Source organism: Oncorhynchus mykiss, chromosome 15 (genome assembly GCF_057628025.1).
Source record: "Oncorhynchus mykiss isolate SJ-2025 chromosome 15, ASM5762802v1, whole genome shotgun sequence".
In the NCBI taxonomy this organism is placed as follows: Eukaryota; Metazoa; Chordata; class Actinopteri; order Salmoniformes; family Salmonidae; genus Oncorhynchus; species Oncorhynchus mykiss.
The window spans coordinates 19628830-19645645 of record NC_143036.1 but is presented as its reverse complement, the minus strand read 5'-3'; the positions used below and the strand labels follow the sequence as shown (position 1 = coordinate 19645645).

General features: G+C 44.6%; 1 protein-coding gene across 12 annotated transcripts in view; it reads left to right on the top strand.

The window, feature by feature from the left end:
- The window catches only part of LOC110490935 (receptor-type tyrosine-protein phosphatase mu), a 296571-nt gene that overhangs the window by 164217 nt on the left and 115538 nt on the right, over positions 1 to 16816 (top strand). For all 12 annotated transcript variants that reach the window (XM_090199474.1, XM_036943993.2, XM_090199471.1 and 9 more), the window contains exons 8-11: positions 330 to 638; positions 2007 to 2116; positions 8871 to 9072; positions 9319 to 9421. In XM_090199474.1, the coding sequence (XP_090055600.1) occupies positions 330 to 638; positions 2007 to 2116; positions 8871 to 9072; positions 9319 to 9421 (724 nt within the window). The remainder of the gene's footprint in view (positions 1 to 329; positions 639 to 2006; positions 2117 to 8870; positions 9073 to 9318; positions 9422 to 16816) is intronic.

Below are 16816 nucleotides of genomic sequence, written 5' to 3'. Positions count from 1 at the left end.
TGTTGGGAACATGTCCTATTTCCTGTCAGAGTGGGGTACCCCAAGGATCAGTGGTGGGACCATTACCATTCCCAGTCAGAGCGGGGAGACTAGGTGGTTACACAGTGCCACAGCAGGTAAAGGATGGGTAGGTAGGAGGATTGGGATGTTGTTTTTGATGCTTGCCAACATTCCTAGCTTTTAGATAACAAAAAGCTATATTAAAATAATGGTAAAAATATTTTAAATACGTTTAATAATCTCCATGTTTGACACAGGCTGCAATAAATTAGTGTTGATGTTATCTTTATGATTGACTAACTTTTCCCCTCCTGTCCCCTTCTTTAAAGACCCCATGCACGGTCCCCGAAGACTGGAGGTGGTGGACATCAAGTCCAAGCAGATCACAGTGCGCTGGGAGCCCTTCGGCTACAACGTGACCCGCTGCCACAGCTACAACCTGACTGTTCAGTACCGCTACCGGGCCGGCGGCAAGGAGGAGACCCGGGAGGAGGTGTGCTACGACACGCTGAGTGTGGCTCCGCAGCACACCATCCGGAACCTGTCGCCCTACACCAATGTCAGTGTCAAGCTGGTGCTGAGGAACCCAGAGGGCATCAAGCAGAGCACGAACGTAGGCGTGCTGACCGATGAGGATGGTGGGTGCTCCAAAAGCGGGAGATGGGTGGGGTGGAAAGAGAGTGGGTGGGGGGAGCATGGTGGGTGGGGGGAGCGTGGTGGGTGGGGAGAGCGTGGTGGGTGGGGAGAGCGAGCAGGTGGGGGGGTGGGGAGAGCGAGCGAGTGGGGGGTGGGGAGATAGAGAGAGCGCACGAGAGAGGATGGGGCAGAGGTCTGGGGGAGAGAGAGAGGGAAGGAGATGGGGGAGGGAACGGGAAAGGGAAAAATAGAGAAAGCTTCTAAGAATTGAAATAGAGTTGATCCCAACTCTGCCAACACTTCCAACATTCAGCCTTTCAAGGTCATCATTGGGGTCTAAGAAAGCACAAAAGCATGAGGGCTTGTGTTTCAATAAGGGAAAGATAGTTATTTGAAAACACTTACATTACCTTCTTTTGATACGTACAACTACATCTACTTCTGTGATGCTTCATTTGTTTTTTTCCTCCTTTGGCGCTCAAGGCCATTTGAAGATTACAATCTCACTCTGCTCCTCAATAGCCCTTTGGAGGTTATTCAAATTGATATCAAACGTTCAAAGGACCTCTAATGGAATTATCTGCATGATAACAAGTTTAACTTTTCCAAATGAGTATAGGAGGTGCATTTAAGTTGCACTGCTTTTCAAAAAGAAATGTAGAAACTAGAAACCTTTGACCCTGTTATGAGGAAGAAAATGGAATGGTTTGCTTTCCTTTCATTTAACTTTTTTGCCAGTGAGTCTACATTTTCTAGCTGTCCTTGACCCTAATGCTAGTTTGTTTTGCTTCCGATTCAATATACAATGCGAGGACCCAGAGCTCTGTATCAGTTTACTGTAGTGTACCTACAGCCATGCTGTAAAGCCTCTGTATCAGTTTACTGTAGTGTACCTACAGCCATGCTGTAAAGCCTCTGGATCAGTTTACTGTAGTGTACCTACAGCCATGCTGTAAAGCATCTGTATCAGTTTACTGTAGTGTACCTACAGCCATGCTGTAAAGCCTCTGTATCAGTTTACTGTAGTGTACCTACAGCCATGCTGTAAAGTCAATAAAATAAAACAAACCATGCTGTGCTCTCACAACAGCTTTTAGGAGGTTCCATCTAATGTGCCTTATTGAAGTAGTTGAAAGAGACAACGGCAGAACCATGACCGCCCTGCGCCCCCATGAGACCTCAGTTGATCCTTTTCACCAAATCATTCAAGCTTGGTCTGGAGAAAGTTCGCCGCCAACCTACCGCCCAATCTATGGGAATCACAATGTCGATTTATGATGGTGTTAGGATGTTGAAGTGTCTCAATATCGAAAATGGTCGATATTTAATTTGCTCTGAATTTATTTCCCCCTCGTCCCTCTCCTCCATAGTGCCTGGCGCTGTGCCACTCGAGTCCATCCAGGGGAGCACGTACGAAGAGAAGATCGCCCTGCGATGGCGCGAGCCTGTCCAGACCTACGGTATCATTAAGCAGTATGAGGTAAGATCTGAGAAACTCCCTAGCCCATTTGCCCACCCAGGCCCAGCTCTCCTTCTCTCTCGCTTCCCCCCCCCCCCCCTCTCTCGCTTCCTCCCCCCTCTCTCTGTCGCTTCCTCCCCCCTCTCTCTCTCGCTTCCTCCCCTCTCTCTCTCTCGCTTCCCCCCTCTCTTTCGCTCCCCCCCTCTCTCTCGCTTCCTCCCCCTCTCTCTCTCGCTTCCTCCCCCCTCTCTCTCTCGCTTCCTCCCCCCTCTCTCTGTCGCTTCCTCCCCCCTCTCTCTCTCGCTTCCTCCCCTCTCTCTCTCTCGCTTCCCCCCTCTCTTTCGCTCCCCCCCTCTCTCTCGCTTCCTCCCCCTCTCTCTCTCGCTTCCTCCCCCCTCTCTCTCTCGCTTCCTCCCCCCTCTCTCTCTCGCTTCCTCCCCCCTCTCTCTCTCGCTTCCTCCCCCCTCTCTCTCTCGCTTCCTCCCCCCTCTCTCTCTCGCTTCCTCCCCGCTCTCTCTCTCTCGCTTCCTCCCCCTTCTCTCTCTCTCTCTCGCTTCCTCCCCCCTCTCTCTCTCTCGCATCCTCCCCCCTCTCTCTCTCTCTCTCTCTCTTCCTACCCCCTCTCTCTCTCTTCCTCCCCCCTCTCTCTCTCTCTCGCTTCCTCCCTCCCCTCTTGCTTCCTCCCCCCTCTCTCTCGCTTCCTCCCCCCTCTCTCTCTCTCTCTCTCTCTCTCGCTTCCTCCCCCCCCTCTCTCGCTTCCTCCCCCCTCTCTTTCGCTTCCTCCCCCCCTCTCTCGCTTCCTCCCCCCCCCTCTCTCTCTCGCTTCCTCCCCCCTCTCTCTCTCTCTCTCGCTTCCTCCCCCCCTCTCTCTCTCTCTCTCGCTTCCTCCCCCTCTCTCTCTCTCGCTTCCTCCCCCCTCTCTCTCTCTCTCTCTCTCTCTCGCTTCCTCCCCCCCTCTCTCTCTCTCGCTCCCCCCCCTCTCTCTCGCTTTCTTCCCCCTCTCTCTCTCTCTCTCTCTCTCTCTCTCTCTCTCGCTTCCTGGGCAGCCTCTTTCAATAGCAAGGCAATGCTCACTGACTCTGAACATAGTCAAGGATTTTCTTAAATTTGGGTCAGTCACTGTGGTCAGATATTCTGCTACGGTGCACTCCCTCTATTTAGAGCCAAATAGCATTCTAGTTTGCTCTGCTTTTCTTTGGGTTTTTTTCTCAATGTGCCAAGTAATTATCTTTTTGTTTTCTCATGATTTGGTTGTTTCTAATTGTGTTGCTTGACATTTGCTCAGGACATTGTTTTTACTCAGGAAATGTAGGAGTCTGCTATTAATGATTATGCAGAGGATTTTCCCAAGGTTGCTGTTGACTCATATCCTACAGTAGTTATTGGGGTCAAATTTGGTCTCCACTTTTGTGGATTGGGGTGATCAGTCCTTGGTTCCAAGTATTGGGGAAGATGCCTGAGCTGAGGATGATGTTTAGGTATAGCCAATTAAAATGTGTGGTTTCTATGTTTGATAATTTAATATAGGATACCGTCAACACCACAGGCCTGTGGTTTGTATTTTGTCCTGTAGTTCTTTCAATGTAATTGGAGAGTCCAGTGGGTTCTGGTAGTCTTTTTAATAGCTGACTCTAAAATGTGTAATTGATCATGTATATGTTTTTGCTGTTTGTTCTTTGTTATAGGGCCAAAAATATTGGAGAAGTGGTTTATCCATCTCCATTTTGGATAGATAGCTCTTCTTGTTGTTTTTAGTGTCTTCCAATTTTCCCAGAACTGGTTCAATTCAATAGATTCTTCAATTACATTGAGCTGATTTCTGACGTGCTGTTCATTGTGTATTTTTGCACTGTTTTAGTGTTTCAACATAGAGTACCACAGTATGAGTCATAATACCCATAAAACTAGTGTCAAACAAGGGAATGGTTCCAATTTTTTTCCCACCATTTGTTTTTCCCATAGGGGATTTTAGAAACACATCAAATAAGGACTGTGTTTCGTGTAGGACTGTGTTTCGTGTAGGACTGTGTTTCGTGTAGGACTGTGTTTCGTGAAGGCTTACCCTTGCGTGACGCATTGATAACCGCGTGACGTTTATCAATATATTTGCCTGCATTTAAACGCAAATAAGCTGCTAATGTGGCTATTATAAAGAACTACAAATGCCATGATGATGTGGATGAGACTGCCGAATCGAGGCAAAAGTAAGAATATCTGGATTAACTGTCTAATGTTAGCTAAATAATGTAATAAATAAATTGGCAAAATATATTTAAATGGACAATTCTGTGAACTGTATTGTGCAAGTTATAAAAAGACCATACCTGTTAGCAAAGGTGTCAGCTAGAGATGACATGCAGAAACTTGCAGGGATTTGTAGATTTTCTTGATGTCCACTTTGGTGCTAATCAGCATTTTCGAATCTGAGAGTAAATAGAGCCAAATATATTGATAAAAATCAGCTTATCCGAGAGAGATTTACATGGTTATCAAAAGGAAATGCAAGGTAAGCCTACACGAAGCACAGCTCTTATCCCTATGGGATAAATGAATGGTGGAAAAACAATTGGAACCTTTTCCCTGTTTGACTGCTATGTTTTATGGGTATTATACCACCACCACTGTGGGGCTTTATAATGAAGTTGTAGGCTCAGGTTTGTCTCTGTGTTTTTGGTTGGATCGGTTCCTCAATTCCTTTCTTAGGTTTTTACATTCTTCATCAAACCATTTGTCATTGTTGTTAATGTTCTAAGACTGTCTGTTGAAATGTTTAGAGTTGATGGAAGCTGAGAGGTCAAATGTACTTTTTAGGCTTTCTTTTGCTAAGTTTACCCCTTCACTTTTGCAGTGAAACATTTTGTCCAGGAAGTTGTCTAAGAGGGATGGAATTTGTTGTTGGCTAATTGTTTTCTGGTTGGTTTCTGCTCTCTCTTTTCTGTCTCTTTCTCTCCCTCTGTCCATCTGTCTCTGTGTCTCTCTCTATATGTCTTTGTCTTTTTCCTCTCGGTCTCTCTCGCTCTCTGTCTTTCTCGGTCTCCCGCTCTCTCTCTCTAACACACATCCATCTTGTGCCTGGCAGGAGCTGGGCGGCTTCCATCTTTCATTCACTCCGGGCCCTTAATTATCTAATAAATCCAACCTAATAACCTTAAGGCCTGCATGCACTGAGGCTTGTTAACACAATCTATTACCCACTGAACCCCCTCCGACAGCACTCCCAACACCAGCCCAGCCCTGTGCCCCAGAGTGGAGCTCCTAATACAACTGACAAGGAATTAAACGAGTTCCCCAACAACCAGGGAGGAAATTAAAGTTACAACTTGGGGCCTTGTTCAATCAGACCCCCGTATACCAAGTTTTGGGGATAAGTCAAAAGTGTAATTGTTTCCTTGAGTTTGTGAGTATGCACATGTGGATTGGTGCCCTCAACAGTACAACGTCAGCGTTAGAACTACAGTCGTAGCCAAAAGTTTTGAGAATGACACAAATATTAATTTTCACAAAGTCTGCTGATTCAGTGTCTTTAGATATTTTTGTCAGATATTATTATGAAATACTGAAGTATAATTACTAGCATTTCATAAGTGTCAAAGTATTTTATTGACAATTACATGAAGTTGATGATGATGATGATTACATGAAGCAGAGTCAATATTTGCAGTGTTGATCTTGGTTGTTTGGGAGAAGTTGCTCTCGGAGGAGGTGTTGGTACCATTCTTTATTCATGGCTGTGTTCTTAGGCAAAATTGTGAGTGAGCCCACTCCCTTGGCTGAGAAGAAACCCCACACATGAATGGTCTCAGGATGCTTTACTGTTGGCATGACACAGGACTGATGGTAGCGCTCACCTTGTCTTCTCCGGACAAGCTTTTTTCCGGATGCCCCAAGCAATCGGAAAGGGGATTCATCAGAGAAAACGACTTTTCCCCAGTCCTCAGCAGTCCAATCCCTGTACCTTTTGCAGAATGACATAGGACTGATGGCAGCTTCTTTGCTGCCCTTCTTGACACCATGCCATCCTCCAAAAGTCTTCGCCTCACTGTGCGTGTAGATGCACTCACACCTTGCTGAGCAAACTCTGTACTGGTGGTGCCACGATCCCGCAGCTGAATCAACTTTAGGAGATGGTCCTGGCGCTTGCTGGAATTTCTTGGGCGCTTTGAAGCCTTCACAACAATTGCACCGCTCTGCTTGAAGTTCTTGATGATCCGATAAATGGTTGATTTAGGTGCAATCTTACTGGCAGCAATATCCTTGCCTGTGAAGCCCTTTTTGTGCAAAGCAATAATGACGGCACGTGTTTCCTTGCAGGTAACCATGGATGACAGAGGAAGAACAATGATTCCAAGCACCACCCCCCTTTTGAAGCTTCCAGTCTGTTATTCAAACTCAATCAGCATGACAGAGTGATCTCCAGCCTTGTCCTGGTCAACACTCACACCTGTGTTAACGAGAGAATCACTGACTTGATGTCAGCTGGTCCTTTTGTGGCAGGGCTGAAATGTAGTGGAAATGTTTTTTGGGAGATTCAGTTCATTTGCATGGCAAAGAGGGACTTTGCAATTAATTGCAATTCATCTGATCACTCTTCATAACATTCTGGAGTATATGCAAATTGCCATCATACAAACTGAGGCAGCAGACATTGTGAAAATTAATATTTGTGTCATTCTCAAAACTTTTGGCCACGACTGTAGATGCCTCTTTTATTGAAAATAATTGAAGTAGCTCTTCCTCTTGTGATATGTTCTCGTAAATCAATCGTGAGTCAGAGAATATACAGTGTGATCTTCAAAGATTGAAGGGACCAAGCATGTATTATTGTAGCGAACACTGTTAAAATAGGCAGTTGAAAAAGTGAATCCTCAATCTGCTGGAATTGAAACCGGAGGCATACAGTACTTGAGCCTGGTTGTCATAGGACTTTAATTTGACAGGAGCGTGGGGCATACCTTAGACAGGGTAAAACATGCTGCACTTAATCTGTCTGACATCATCCAGTATTTATAAAGATTGCTGCCTTTAAAATACCCTTCAACAACACTGTGGCGTCAAGACGGAAACATCTGGCCCTCTTCAACATTTACGCAACCTCAAAAGAACCTTCACAACCTTAAAAGAACTTTCACAACTTAATACTGGTTTGAGTCTTATAGCAGTATGGTTTCCTATAATCCACATTTGTACATAAAACATAATTGTAAAGCACTGTTCATGTGAATAGGCTACTGTAGTACTACATGTTTCTCCCATCGCAGCGTTTGCCTTGCGTTTGACATGCACTTCCACTCTCCACACAATGCGATGTTAGAGGCTTTTTAGTGAGTTCAAAAGAGCCATTGTACCAGAACCCAATTTATGCTGAAATTCTCCAATTAAGCTGTCAGGTATGCACATGAAATAATATTCTGTCACCTCCACCCCCTGTAACTCTGAGCTGCTATTGTGATCAAGTTGGACAAATCAAAAGGTTTTTTTCTGCCTCATTAGACTCTGATAAAGTCAACCCCATTATCATTGGCTGACATTCAGCTTGCCTCATATGCTCTTCAGTATTTGACTGTGAACCATGCATCTCTCACTCCAAAACAGCATTTTGTTCAGGGTTGGCACATCTTTACTGTGCTTTGTCTCAGTTCGGCAGTTGTAGTATGGGCTCGTTCTTTGGGGCTTTGCCTTGAAGATGTACAGCTGGCCCTTTGCGTTGAGACGAATTCAGGGCTATTCTACTATGACGGGTGATACAAGAAAACTTTTGTGTGTTGATTAATTGTCATAAGTCATTAAGTATTTCAATAGCTCTGTATGTAGTACTACGTAGGAGTTGTTCCCTAGGAAATTGTTTCTATGTCTGTTCATTGCATTCTTCAAGTTTGCCAAAGTGTGTGTGTCACTGACCAAAACATGACAGTCACCATGGCGACTTCCCCTGCTCCTAACTGAACCCTATCGAATCCTCCTTTCCCAACTGAAAATCCCTCACCCCACCAATCAGTCTTGTGTGTGATAATATTGCTCAATGCTAGCTATCTAGCCTTTTGAAATGATCCAGATGCGTTCCTCTCTCCCTGCCTCCCTCCCGCCCTGCCTGATGAAGACTAATGTCCCACCAGAGCGCTGAGCAGCAGCATTTCACACCTGATGGATACAAATGGCCGCCACCGCACTCCAACACTCCCCATTGTGCTTCTTAATTGGGAATCAGAACAGAATAATAATGGAGCTTTCCATTAGGGGAGACCGAATGATTTATTTAAATGAAGCTTACTGAGAGAGATGGAGAAGTGATAAAGTTATATGAATGAGGGGAGGGAGGAGGGGTGTATTCGCCACTCCGCTGCACTCCATTTCAGAAAGAAATTCCCGGGGCCTCCAATCTCCTGCTCGATGGGGTGGGGGGTTTAGAATAAAACAAGTGTCGTCCCCCCCTGCCCAAACTCTCGCTCATTCAATCCATCACGGAAATGACATTGGAGCTGAGCGTTTCTGTCTTGCTGTTTTTTTTGCCCACAAGTTCCTCCCTTTTCAACGTTGACTTGATGGAAAGTTCAGGCCTAGTTTCACTATCAAGGGCTCTGGGTGCAAACTCTAACTTTGTGTACTAACTCTTTCAGTATTGTAGTACATTGTAGTTTTATAGATGTATGCCATTATCTTTACCATACACCAAAACTAACCATAGCTATGACTGTAGCAAGCCTGACGCTAGATTTGAAACTTTGATATAAACTTGTCATATCCAATCATCTAATCTAGGTTGTGTGTCAATCCACAGATCTCCTACAAGGCCTTGAGCTCCTTCGACACGGAGTTTGACCTGACCAACCAGAGCGGCAAGGTGTTTAAGTTCAGCAACGAGACGTCCCACATGTTTGTGGGTCTCTACCCCGGCTCCACATACTCCTTCACCATCCGGGCCAGCACCGTCAAGGGCTTTGGACCTCCCGTCATCACCCAGTTCACCACCAAGATCTCAGGTATGAGAAACTTTGACGAGGACCAAGTTACCAATAATCCTGGACAACCTACTGTAGAGCCCTAAATCTTCCAGGAGATCCCCAGTAATATATAGCTGTGTTCATTGTTCCTGGGTGTAGCGTTTGTCTGCGTTTGTGTGTACTTGCTGTTCTCTGTCTGTCTCTGTCTCCTGTCTCCGGGTCTCAGTCTGTCTTTATTTGTCAGTCAAATCACCGTCTCCTGTGCTCATGTGTCCCCCCCTCCAGCTCCGTTGATGCCAGGCTATGACCAGGAGACTCCCCTGAACCAGACAGACAGCACGGTCACTGTCCTGCTGAAGCCTGCCCAGAGCAGAGGTGCCCCTGTCAGGTAGACCCATTCACACATCAAACAGCCCTACACACACACTCACGTCACACACACAGTGATAAACACCCTACCCTCACTCCAGCCACTGTCGTCCTCTCGCTCCCACAATTTCTTTCACCGCGCAAACGGCCCTCACAAACGGCCCTCTAATTGGCTTGGGAGGCTGGTGATATTATCCACAACAACATATTTCGTTTTTTTAACATTATCAGCATGTATTAATGTGGGCATTTGATCTGAGCAAGCAGCACTTTTTTCCCCCTTTTTTAAGATAAGAATAAAGCTGTTCTCTCAGACTCCAAAGATGAGCAATCTCAATCTCCTCCTCTTTCTCTCTCTACTTCTCAATTCTTCCTTCTTCTGGAAGCAAAGATTGTGGTCAAGGGTGTCTCTCCTATGATTTGCACACCGCTGAAAATAAACAGAAATATGCAATACGCTTGCCTGGGAGCATAAACGGTGGTTTGGGCCTTTATTTTTCTCTTGGTTGAGAGAGAAATCAATAACAGTGCTGGCAGATTCCCACACCCCAGCTATGTTATCCTTCCTTCATTGGCCACTACTGCTAGTGCTGCCGATGAGTTCTCCACAAAACCTATGTCTGTAATTTGTGTGTGTGTGTGTGTGTGTGTGTGTGTGTGTGTGTGTGTGTGTGTGTGCGCCCGGACTGCAGATATGCTAGCCGGTTGGGCTGAGGTTGTCCTTAACACACAGACAGGATATCCTACTACTGTCGTTACTGTAGTTTGCTCTTTAGTCATGAAGTCCTTGCACTGCATTAAGGCAACATTATCACAAGTTCTGTGCTCTTTTAATCATTCATAGACCCACACAGAGTCGAGGGACACACACACACAGGGGCTGGCCAGCAGCTAGAGTGATTACATGTTTTAATGTTTCAGACTGAGGAGATAACCAGTTTCTCTACGGGCCCACACACACACACAGAGGACAACCTGTCTCTGTTATCAAAAGGAAGGATAAAAGTATTTTAGTATGAAGAAACCAGCCGGTATAAATAAATGAGCATGTGCTTTAGCACCTGGTGGCCCATCATGAAGTATTTACTATCCACTCCTGTCTGAAGCCACTTTAATGGCCGTTTGAGCAAAGTGACAAAAGACACTGAGAGAAACACAGAGAGGCCTCTCTCTCCACCTCACATGAATAGAGCCTAAGTTACACAGATGGACGGTAGTGATATTAGCCTTTTTCACCTGCCGATCACATTCTGTAAAGGAATGCCCTGAGTGTACTGGAAGTTGCTTTGTATAAAAGTGTGTCATAAGTGGCATATTGTTATTATTTAGATAAGGTAGACTGAGCCAAACACCCGCAAGGTATCCATAAAAAGTAGGACACTGGAATTCACTCTCCGTCAAACATAATCATTTTAATTGAACAATTTAACAATAGTGTCACCAGTGACAGGTATCACCCCCCACAAATAAATAAATAAAAATACCACTACTGTACGTTAAGATTAACACCAAAAATATGAAGAAAACTGTCAGCCCTGCTCCAATCCTCCAATCCAAATCAGGTACACTTTTTTTCTCTCCCTGATGACCTTTCAACGACTGTCACATGGGCCCGTCGTTGCCATCTTAATTACAGTTAACGGGTCTTAATGAAATCACAGGATTCGCTAATTAGCGCATTGAGCCTGTCTTTTGTTGACTGGTAAGGATTCGCTAAAAGATTAAAGAGGGGATTTGCCAGCTAAAATGTTCGCTGGTTTGTATAACTCCTTATAATCCCAGCACAATGTCTCACAAGGAAAATTAAGAAAACCAAAGGCTGTAAATTGGAGCGATATATGATTAATTTGGAATTATTTGTCATTTCGTGACACATTCGAAAAATTCTGATATTGTATATTGAAGAGCATTATCGACTGTCAATTAAGTAACCTAATATGTAGTACTACTGCCTATAGCAATAATAATGATTAAATATGATTCCTAATTTCTATGCCTTTGACGTTTCTTTGAGATTCCTAGGCCTTGGTCACAGCAGTGTTCTGGCTTGACAACGCAGTGTGCATTTTCATTCAATAGGCGATTATGCTCATTAACGTGTGTATTTCAAAGGTCCATGACATTAAGAAGGGTCTCCTTCAAAGTGTAACTTTTGTGTTTCCAGCTACCACCATGATTTGTAGGAAGGTGATCTCAGCACTCTGAATCAAAGTGTGCGTGCATGCTTGCCAGCTACTCACTTGTTACATATGTAGCAGTCTGTCGAGAAGAAAGGTGACAAACACACTTAGTCAGGAGCTCCATATCCCTTCAAAAGAAGATGCGGGTGGGCTGAGGAGACAAGAAACTAAGTTGAAAGTCAAGGAGAAAATAGAGGGCAGGAGATAAAAAAGGAGGATGTTGATGAAAAACAGGATTTGATGGAGTCTCCTCTTTTACTCCCTCCAGCATATTATGACAGAATGACAGTGGAGAACTACACAGTAGAGAGAGTTAGTCAGAAAGAGTCAGACGGAGAGAAAGAGAAAGAGTTAGTCAGAAAGAGTCAGACTGAGAGAGAGTTAGTCAGAAAGAGTCAGACGGAGAGAGAGTTAGTCAGAAAGAGTCAGACGGAGAGAGAAGTAGTCAGAAAGAGTCAGACGGAGAGAGAAGTAGTCAGAAAGAGTCAGACTGAGAGAGAGTTAGTCAGAAAGAGTCAGACGGAGAGAGAAGTAGTCAGAAAGAGTCAGACGGAGAGAGAGTAAGTCAGAAAGAGTCAGACGGAGAGAGAGTTAGTCAGAAAGAGTCAGACGGAGAGAGAAGTAGTCAGAAAGAGTCAGACGGAGAGAGAGTTAGTCAGAAAGAGTCAGACGCAGAGAGAGTTAGTCAGAAAGAGTCAGACGGAGAGAGAGTTAGTCAGAAAGAGTCAGACGGAGAAAGAGTTAGTCAGAAAGAGTCAGACGGAGAGAGAGTTAGTCAGAAAGAGTCAGACGGAGAGAAAGAGAGAGTTAGTCAGAAAGAGTCAGACGGAGAGAAAGAGAGAGTTAGTCAGAAAGAATCAAACGAAGAGAAAGAGTTAGTCAGAAAGAGTCAGACGGAGAGAAAGATTCATACCACACAGACTGTCATAGCACAGACTGTCATAGAACAGACTGTCATAGCACAGACTGTGGCTGAAGAGGTAATCCTCTGTTGCTACAAAGTGGAGTGAATTAAGAGAAACCATGTGAGCTTTTGAGCAATTCATTATCATATGACACCGCTCTTCTTTTGGAGATATTTTTGTCACTTTGTTTTAACATGGAGTCGGTAGCATTGGAGTTGATGTTGTTCATAACATGTTGGTTACCCTGTCAAAGGCTCAAAGAGATCAAAACGAATACACCACATACTATGTAAGAACATGCATACTTATTCGCCATAATGAGAGTCCTCCCTGGCGATGGGATTGAGCCAGACAGATTTTTATGTGAAATACCAGATGTTTTTCCGTGATACAGTTCGTTAAGACTGCAACCCTTCAAACTGACTGTAAATGTTTAGTAAAAGCAAAGAGTCGGGACGCACACAAAAATACCTCTGTCTGTCATGTCGCATTTGGGGCATAATGCCTTGTGAGGGACTGGATCATTGACAGGCTGGTGTTTGAAGGGCGGTCTGTCTGGCAGCGTTACATATGTGGGGTGCTACAATGGCAGCCTAACCAGGGGCAAGTTACTCCTTTAAATGGATTACTGTCAGTCAGGTTCGCTCTCGCGCTAATGTGTCGAATCTGCCGCACCAGGGCTAGGACACACACCACCCTGCACTCACACTTGCTCAGACGAGCGCACACACACGCATATAGACACACACACAAACCTCCTCACCCCCTGTGCCAAGACAAGCGTTTACCCAGCGCTGTGGAAAAAGATTTGTAACGCCTCCTAAACCCAGCATCGCCCCAGCTACGGAGTCAAACCACTTTCTCTCTGTCATCTGTTTCTCTGAGGACAGCCAGAAACACTCCTGAGAGAGGGGGAGGGAGAGAGAACAGCCCACCTCAGACCCGCACCACAACCTCAACACCACAATGGGACACACAACACAGGACCCACCAACCCAACAGACCCCACCCCCTCATAACATCCCTCCTGTCAGCACCCTCGATAGCCCTCCTGACAATCCCCCCCCCCCCCACACATCCACTGAGGACACACAAAAGTCAAAGATTGTGCTCCTCATTGACTCAAATGGCAAATACATTCAAGAGGATAAACCATTTCCCTAACACAAAGTGGCTAAATGCTGGTGGCTAAACCCCTCCCAAAGGACCTGCACCTAGAGAATCCACACTAAGAGGACCTACACCCAGACCACACCATCACCAACCACACCCCAACCAGCTAAGACCACCCCAAGCAAACCCTGGCCACACCCTATATAGGCCCCACCATGTCAGACCTATGCCTCTTCTGCCCACCCCATGCCCCTGCGGCAAGGACCGCAACATGACAGCAGGACATATGCCCAGGCCTTTAGCAGAGCAACAGGCCCAACCCCTACTATTACACCTGCCCAAGCACCATCCTTTGACCTAAGATGTATTTATCAGATGCTCAACATGCTCTGCTCACACCTACTTTGACGTTCCGGGCCTAAACCACACAAAAACAACACTAAACACTATGGAACACAAAGCTTTTACTATCTTATTCTGGAATATACAAGGACTGGAGTCATCTGCCTTTGCCCTAAAGAGCATACAGACATTGTCATCCAACAAGAAACATGATATAAAGGAGACGGACCCACTGGTTGCCCTCTAGTTTAGAGAGAACTGGTAGTCCTATCCACCAAACTACCAGGTATGAAACAGAGAAGAGACTCGGGGTATGCTAATTTGGTATAGAGCAGACCTAGTCAAAACAGGAACATTTTACATCTGGCTAGAAATGAATAAGGAAATGATCTCAACAGAGAGAAATGTCCTTGTTTGCTACCTATATTCCCCCAATAGAATCCCCATACTTTAACGATGACAGCTTCTCCATCCCAGAGGGGGAGATCAACAATTTACAGGCTCAGGGACATTTGCTAGTCTGTCGCAAACTAAATGCCAGAATTAGACAAGAACCCGACACCCCCAGCACACAGGGGGACAAACAGGACAGCATTCCCTCCCTCATATGCCCCCCTAGACACAACTACGCAACGTAACCAACAAAAACGGGTCACAACTCTTGCATCTCTGTTGTATGCTGGCTATGTACATAGTCAATGGTAGACTTCGAGGACACTCCTATGGTAGGTAAACCTATAGCTCATCTCTTGGCAGTAGTACTGTACTACTTTATCACTGAATTCAACCAAGAGTCTCTTAGGGGTGTCAGTGTACTGACTGTGAACGTTCTATCAGATCACAGCAAAATCGCACTCTACTTGAACAGAGCTATGCTCAATCATGAGGCATCAAAGCCAAACAAACTGAATAATATTAAGAAATGCTGTAGCTGGAAGGAAAATAGTGTGGAAATCTACCAAAAATCATTTAGGCAACAACAAATTCAATCCGTTCTAGACAATTTCCTGGACAAAAGGTTTCACTGTAATAGTGAAAGTGTAAACTTGGCAGTCAAAAACCTAAACAGTATTTGACCTCTCAGCTTCCCTATCAAATAAAAAAATGTCAAGCAGACAACCTAAGAAAATTAACAACAATCACAAATGGTTTGATGAAGAATCCAAAAACCTAAGAAAGAAATTGAGGAACCTATCCAACCAAAAACATAGAGACCAAGAAAACCAGAGCCTATGGTAAATCACTAAAACAATACAGAAATACACGACGGAAAAAGAAGGAACAGCACGTCAGGAATCAGCTCAATGTAATTGAAGAATCCATAGAATCAAACCACTTCTGAGGAATAGGAAAACTCTAAACAAACAACAACATGAAGAGTTACCTATCCAAAACGGAGATGTATGGATAAACCACTTCTCCAATCTTTTTGGCTCTATAACAAAGAACAAGCAGCAAAAACATGTACATGATCAAATACAAATCTTAGAATCAACTATTAAAGACTACCAGAACCCACTGGATTCTCCAATTACATTGAAAGAACTACAGGACAAAATATAAACCCTCCAACTCAAAAAAGCCTGTGGGGCCAGCAGACTCGTATATTTCCTCAGCGAAAACAATGTACTGAGTAAATGTTAAATAGTTTTTTGACCAAATTACTGTATGACAGACCACATATTCACCCTGCATACCCTAATTGACAAACAAAAAAACAGAACAAAGGCAAAGTCTTCTTGTGCTTTGTTGATTTCAGAAAAACTTGTCTCAATTTGGCATGAGGGTCTGCTCTACAAATTGATGGAAAGTGGTGTTGGGGGAAAATCATAGGACATTATAAAATCCATGTACACAAACAACAAGTGTGAGGTTAAAATTGAAAAAATACACATTTCTTTCCACAGGGCCGGGGGGTTAGACAGGGATGCAGCTTAAGCCCCACCCTCTTCAACGTATATATCAACGAATTGGCAAGGGCACTAGAACAGTCTGCAGCACCTGGCCTCACCCTACTAGAATCTGAAGTCAAATGTCTACTGTTTGCTGATGATCTGGTGCTTCTGTCCCCAACCAAGGAGCACCTACAGCAGCACCTAGATCTTCTGCACAGATTGTCAGACATGGGCCCTGACAGTAAATCTCATTAAGCCCAAAATAATGATGTTTATAAAAAGGTCCAGTTGCCAGGACCACGAATACAAATTCCAATCTAGACACTGTTGCCCTAGAGCACACAAAGAAACTATACATAGTTCGGCCTAAACATCAGCGCCACAGATAACTTCTACAAAGCTGTGAACGATCTGAGAGACAAGGCAAGTAGCCTTCAAAAGGAACACAAAATTCGACATACTAATTTAGGACCTGGCTAAGATAACAAAATGGGACAACCAAGAATTCACAAAATGGGACAAACACCAAATTGAGACTGCATTCAGAATTCTGCCAAAATATCCTCTGTGTACAACGTAAAACACAATAATGCATGCAGAGCAGAATTAGGCCGATACTCGTTAATGATCAAAATCCAGAAAAGAGACATTGAGTTCTACAAGCCCCTAAAAGGAAGCGATTCCCAAACCATCGATAATAAAGCCATCACCTACAGAGAAATTAACCTTGCGAAGAGCCCCCTAAGAAAGCTGGTCCTGGGGCTCTGTTCACAAACACACCCCACAGAGCCCCAGGATAACAACACAATTGGACCCAACCAAATCATGAGGATAAATAATAAAAGACATAAAGATTTGACTTGACACATTGGAAATAATTGACCACTGTGACTAACCCAAAATGAAGGAAGTCTTTGACTATGTACAGACTATGAGCACAGCCTTGCTATTGAGAGAGGCCACCGAAGGCAGACCTGGC